Raw genomic sequence first — 6,108 nt, forward strand, 5'->3', positions numbered from 1 at the left:
TTCCCAGTTGTTCCCCCTCATTAACATAAACTTGCTGCCCGCTAAGTTTTCTATCTAATCTTTTGAGTTGCTGTTGTCAATCTGATCCCATCTATTTCTTAAAAGAGCACACTGCCAAAGGCAGACATTCTTTACTAATTAAGCTGAACTATTGTTTGGTGTAAAGAAGATTTCAGAGGCTATTTTTAGTTTAAGGTTTAAAATTTATCTCAGGGTAATAGTTTCAGGGATTCATCCAGCCTCCATGGCTCCAGAAAGTCTGGATTCCATGAGAATTAGAAATTCTGTTCCACGTTTTACCCTCTTTTGTTCAGGATTCTTCTCTGTAGCCTGGGAGTTCTTAGCCTGGGGTCCCAAAAAGGCATAGAAAGACCCTTGCAATGGGAGGCTGGCTCTAGGTGGAGGTGGAGTTTTCCAGCGAGATGGGCTATAGCTTCCATCAGATACTTCCCGGTTTCCAAAGGCCACGTGGTCTTGGGCAAGGGCAAGATGGTGTCAGGAGACTCACGTCTGCATGGTAGGGATACAAGGGGCCAGGTCTGGGGGAAAGGCAGTGTGCCGGTGCTGGGAGGGAACTTGGAGTCACCCCTTCTCTCCTTCCAGGCCAGGATGCTGTCTTGTCCCCTAGTGTTGCTGTAACAGAAACACCGGGAGTGGGTGGACTTAACAGATTTATTGTCACACAGCTCAGGAGGCTAAACGTCTGGATTCAGGGCACCCATTCTAGGGGAAGGCTCTCTCTCTGTCGGCTCTGGGGGAAAGCCCTTGTTTCTTTTAGCCTCTTTTTTTCCGGTTCCTTGGTGATCTCCACATGGAGTCAGTCTTTCCCCATTTTCTGTGCTTAATCTGCTCTTTTTATATCTCAAAAGTGACGGGTTTGAAACGCACGCTACACTAATACGATCTCATTAAATAACAAAGCGAACCCTATTCCCAAATGAGATTACATCCACAAGTGTGCTGTTGTTGGGTGCCGTGAAATGCATTTCCACTCATAGCAACCCTATAGGACAGAGCAGATCTGCCCTGCAGGGTTTCCAAAACTGAAGTCTTTATAGGAGTAGACTGCCACATCGTTCTCCCACGGAGACCTCCCGGTTAGCAGCTGAGCACTTAACCACTGGGCAACCAGGGCTCCTTCCCACAAATATAGGAGTTAGGATTTATAACACATATTTTGGGGGACACAATTCAATCTGTTAACACCTGCCAACTTTTGTACTTGCTGAGGCTGGGACAGGAGGGCCAGAAGAGCCAGCTGGGGGGTGAGAGAGGCGAGGAAGGGGGCTCCCTCTGGAGGGGATTATCTGAGGGGTACTTGGGTGCACCCAATGAGTGTTAAGGGTGGTCGCTGCAACACCCTTTGAAACTGCCGGTCAGTTCTTTCTACAACTGTGCTCTGAGGGGACACCGCGTGTCTGGCACCACATTTGGGGTGAAGAGACCTGCTGGGGTGGTCACAGCCTGGAGGAAGCGTCACAGGTGGGACACTGCATCCTGAAAGGGCTCCAAGGAGGACAGCAGGGAGACTGGCCTGAGCAGGAGCCTGTGGGGTGGGGTTGGGGCCTCCCTGGCAGAAGCAGGTGTGTGCAAAGGCCCTGGGGTAGGAAGCACGGGCACCTAGGAAAGGGGGCTGAGGCAGGCCTGGAGGAGGTGGTGGCTGTGGCAGAGAACGCTGTCCCCACCTGGGTCTGGGACCCGAGGAGGTCCAGCCCCAAAGCCAAAGTTATAGGAAACAAAGACAAATTAAATGCATTTCAAATGTTACTCCAGAGAAGCCCAGTGAGGCTGGTTTGTAGGACCAAGCTCCAAGCCCAATTCCCTTCGGGCAGTTTCCTGGAGCGGGTCTGCCTCTTACCGGCGCCCCGGGTGGGGGCTGCGCGGAGGAGGCGCCCGCCAACTGCCCAGCTCCCGCCCGCAGACTGTGGCCGGGCCCCCGTGGCGGCGCTGACCAGGATCGTGGGCGGCAGCGCGGCGGGCCGCGGAGAGTGGCCGTGGCAGGTGAGCCTGTGGCTGCGGCGCCGGGAGCACCGCTGCGGCGCCGTGCTGGTGGCCGAGAGATGGCTGCTGTCGGCGGCGCACTGCTTCGACGTGTGAGTCCGCCCCGTCCCTGGTTCCCCAGCTGAGCGGCTCCCTCTGCCTAGAACGCCCTCCCCGTCACCAGCTCCCCCTGCCCCAGGCCCCCTCTTCCACGCAGCCCTCCCGACCACACTGGGTTGGGGGGGCCGAGTCCAGCTCCATGGCTTCCACTAAGCCCCGGGCTGCAGCCTCTCTAGCTCGAGCCAGGAGCGCGGGCGACATTGGGGGTCGTGGGGAGGATGCCGCGACGCGTTCCTCCCCACCCCTGCCCCTCGGACTTGGCTCCGGCCCCAATGCCCCCCGGTGGGGAGTCATCACCCCCGCCCCTCACCCAAGGCCCCTTCGTGGGAGGGCACTCAGGGGGGTGGGCCTATCTAGGCGGTTGGGGAGGGACGCCCAGCTTGAAGTGCGCACGCGCCGGGCGTAAAAAAAATGGGCGAATTCCATGCTCAGGCCCAGTTCACAGATGAGCAAATCGAGGCCCAGCGCCGTCTAGTGCCCTGCCAAAGGGCCCAGAGGGAGGTGAGGGGGCTGGACGCTGGGGCACAGTCCTGCTGGGCAGGTCCGGCCGACGCCTGCGCCTGCACCCACAGCTACGGAGACCCCAAGCAGTGGGGGGCCTTTCTGGGCACGCCGTTCCTGAGCGGGGCCGACGGGCAGCTGGAGCGCGTGGCGCGCATTTACAAGCATCCCTTTTACAACCTCTACACGCTGGACTACGACGTGGCGCTGCTGGAGCTCGCGGGGCCTGTGCGCCGAAGCCGCCTGGTGCGGCCCATCTGCCTGCCCGACCCCGCGCCCCGGCCCCCGGCCGGCGCGCGCTGCGTCATCACCGGCTGGGGCTCGGTGCGCGAGGGAGGTAGGTGGGGATCGGGAAGGCCGGACCCCGGGGAGCCCAGCCTGGGCTCCACCGGAGGGGGGCGATCGGGGGGCCCCCCGAGGATAAAGGAAGTGATCCCTTGGAGGGGATCTCCGCGGCCCCACCTGGCCCGTGTCGCCCGCAGGCGCGATGGCGCGGCAGTTGCAGAAGGCGGCGGTGCGGCTCCTGAGCGAGCAGACGTGCCGCCGCTTCTACCCAGTGCAGATCAGCAGCCGTATGCTGTGCGCCGGCTTCCCGCAGGGCGGCGTGGACAGTTGTTCGGTAAGCGCCCCCACGACCCTCCCGCCCGGGGGTCACAGCCCCACTCGGCGCACTTGCTCAGGACACGGAGGCATCGTATGGCACAGGGAGGAGGGAAGATCCTTGTCCCTCCAAAGCCCACCAGCCAGCCAGCCAACATTGCCCCCTCCCACTCTAAACTCCCCCTCGGCCCTCTCCCCGACCGGAATTTTCATTGGACACCACTGTTCACTGGGCAGCCACCATGAGCACCCCCACCCCACCATACCCCTGAGGTAACTCAGTGGCTGGAGTGTGTGAGACCCCTTCCGCTGGGGCGAGGGGGATCAGGTGAAGGTGGTGGACTTTGGGAAGATCCTGGACCAGACTGGACGTCACAGGAGTCCCAAGCTAGTTCATTGTTCCAGGAGTGCAGGGTTGGGTCTCCCTGATGGCCATCACTGCCCCCAGCAGTGTGTGTCCATCAGCCAGACAAATGGGTTTTCTGAGCATGGAACCCACTTCCCAGAGAGTAAAAATAAGGCTCATAGGAGCACTCATTCCGGGTCCCACAGATTCCCAGGCTATGCTCCTGTACTGGTCATTGCCCGGGGCTGCAGGGGAAGGACAGGGCACACTGGTCTACCCTGAGTGCTTTATCCTCTCTGCCCCCCTCAGGGTGATGCTGGGGGACCCCTGGCTTGCAGGGAGCCTTCAGGCCGGTGGGTGCTAACAGGGGTCACCAGCTGGGGCTACGGCTGCGGACGTCCCCACTTCCCAGGTGTCTACACTCGGGTGGCAGCTGTGAGAGGATGGATCAAGCAAAACGTCCAAGACTGACTTCTACGCCCGGCCGCCGGGGCCTGGGATGAAAGACCTGAAGGTGGCAGGCAGCAAGCGTCACCTAGCCTGCTGGGAAGGTCCTGCCGTGGTGGGGCACACGGGGCTGCTGGGGGGGGGGGGGAGGGGGTACAGGTGGAGTTCTGCATTTTGTTCCAATAAAGGCATCCCTTGTCCCCGGCTTGCTGGCTCTCCACTTGCCTGACCCCGACCTGGGCTGGAGGAGGGAGGATGGTGGGGGAACAGGCAGTGTGGCCTTAGCCTTCTGGGCTGAGGGTCTGTCACATCTGTTTAAGCTTCCCCTTAAACCAAACCCAACCCATTGCCTTCGAGTTCATTCCAACTCAGTGACCCTATAGCTCTCCCCTTTTTGTTGAACACATTCCAGGCCACCCGCTTGGCAGCCTTGGGGCTGGGAGGGAAAACTTGGAAGACCCTCCCCCATGAAGAGATTTAAGCCCAATCCTGGTGGGGGTTTCCGGTACACCACCCTGTCTCCCCCAGAGACCCACGGAGAAAAGGCACAGGGGCCCCTCTCAGCGATTTATTTCACTGCCTCAAGAGGTCCCAGCTCAGCTGGGCTCAGTCCGCCCCCCGCCAAGGTCCGAACAAGGACCCCCTGCCTGGGGGCATGAGGCTGACCCTAGGGGGGCACACCAGGGAGGGACCACCGCCTGCCCCTGGGCTGCCAGCACTTTGCGAAGGCACAGGGGTCCCCAACACACAAGCGACACTTGCGGCAGGCACGGAGAGGTCCCATGCCCATCAACGGGGCAGTCTCTGCTTCCTGCTGTCAGTCTCAAAGAACGTTTACGGAAACGGACACCGAGGTCTGGGGCGCCTCCAGGCGGGGTCCCGGTCACATGTTGGCTCGCTCCCGCTGCAGCCGCGAGTTGTAGGCGCGGGACACAGTGTTCCAAGCGTCCATGTAGCGGTCCATGCACATGGCGATGCACTTCTGGAGGCGGGGAAGGGGCTCACGGAGGGCACCTGCCCACCTGCCCGCCTCCCCGAGGGACGCCCCGGGGCGGACTGCGCACGCGCACGGCCCTCCAGCGCCTCGCCCCGCCCGTCCGCGCAGGCGCAGCGGCGCTCCCGCCCGGCCCCAGGTCCCGCGACCCCCGACCGCCAAGCCCATAGGCCTCACCTGCTCAGAGTTGTCCAGGGAGCCCCCCGGCTTCCCGATGCACTTCCGGAAGCACTTGTCCGTCATCCTCTGCAGAAACACGCGCGCGGGCCGTCAGCCGCGACCCCTACCCCAGGGGCTCCTGCCCTCCTCGCCCCTCCCTCCGGCCCGGCCACGGACCTGCAGCAGCTCCTGCGCGTTGGCCACGGCAATCTGCACCTTCACCTGCTCCATGATGAGCCCCGGGTCCAGTTTCCCGCCCCCGGAGCTCCCGAAATCCGAGCCGAAGCTACCCTCCATGGCTCCGCAAAATCAACCGGACAGCCGCCACGTGCGCCGACCCGTACCTGCGCCGGAAGCTGGCTGCGCGCGGCACCACGGGAAATGGAGTCACAAAGGAGTGGGGCGGGCTGGACTACAACTCCCACAAGGCCGTGTGCGCGCAGGCCTCCTCGAGGACGCGCGGGATGCTCAACGCATGCGCAGACGGTCACTCCTGGCCAGGCCGTCCGGCCTCCGCGCGTGCGCAGGAGGAGCGTCAACAAGGCGCTGCGTCGGGAGGATCCCGGCGGCTGTCACACCACGTGACAAAGTGCAGGCTCCCGAGCGGCGGCTGTAAATAAGTGCACCTAGGCGAGGACTTAGCGCCCCAAGCAGCCGTGGTGGCGCAGTGGGTAAAAGCTCGGCTGCGAACCAGGAGGTCGGCGATCTTAACCCAGCAGCCGCTCCTTGGAAACCTCTGGGGCAGTCCCACTCTCTCCTAGGGGTCGCCGAGTCGGAATGCACCCCGCGGCCATGGGTTTAGTGCCCAGAAAGCCGGGTAGGGGGACGCCCGGCAGCGCGGGGCGGGGATCTGTCCACGCTCAAGCCGCGACCCCCTGGGGTGGCCGATGTTAGACGCCCACTGCAGTAGAGCAGGGGGTCCGGCCGCAGCAGCCCAGCGCTGGAGGAAACTCGGAGGCAG

The 6,108-nt window shown here is 62.2% G+C and overlaps 2 protein-coding genes across 2 annotated transcripts in view; one reads left to right on the plus strand and one right to left on the minus strand.

Moving 5' to 3' along the window:
- The window catches only part of TMPRSS9 (transmembrane serine protease 9), a 43,389-nt gene extending 39,270 nt beyond the window's left edge, over positions 1–4,119 (plus strand). Inside the window, exons 15-18 of the mRNA XM_064280209.1 lie at positions 1,922–2,093; positions 2,673–2,938; positions 3,084–3,220; positions 3,857–4,119. Coding sequence (XP_064136279.1) covers positions 1,922–2,093; positions 2,673–2,938; positions 3,084–3,220; positions 3,857–4,018 — 737 coding nt within the window. The 3' untranslated portion in view covers positions 4,019–4,119. The remainder of the gene's footprint in view (positions 1–1,921; positions 2,094–2,672; positions 2,939–3,083; positions 3,221–3,856) is intronic.
- A 428-nt stretch (positions 4,120–4,547) lies between these two features.
- TIMM13 (translocase of inner mitochondrial membrane 13) lies at positions 4,548–5,510 on the minus strand. The gene is made up of 3 exons (XM_003423657.4): positions 5,325–5,510; positions 5,166–5,234; positions 4,548–4,976 (listed from the first exon to the last, which is right to left on the minus strand). The coding sequence occupies exons 1-3, from the start codon at positions 5,442–5,444 to the stop codon at positions 4,878–4,880; spliced, it is 288 nt and encodes a 95-aa protein (XP_003423705.1). The 5' UTR covers positions 5,445–5,510; the 3' UTR covers positions 4,548–4,877.
- Between the last annotated feature and the right edge of the window lie 598 nt (positions 5,511–6,108).

The sequence above is a fragment of the Loxodonta africana genome, chromosome 3 (assembly GCF_030014295.1).
Source record: "Loxodonta africana isolate mLoxAfr1 chromosome 3, mLoxAfr1.hap2, whole genome shotgun sequence".
Classification (NCBI taxonomy): Eukaryota; Metazoa; Chordata; class Mammalia; order Proboscidea; family Elephantidae; genus Loxodonta; species Loxodonta africana.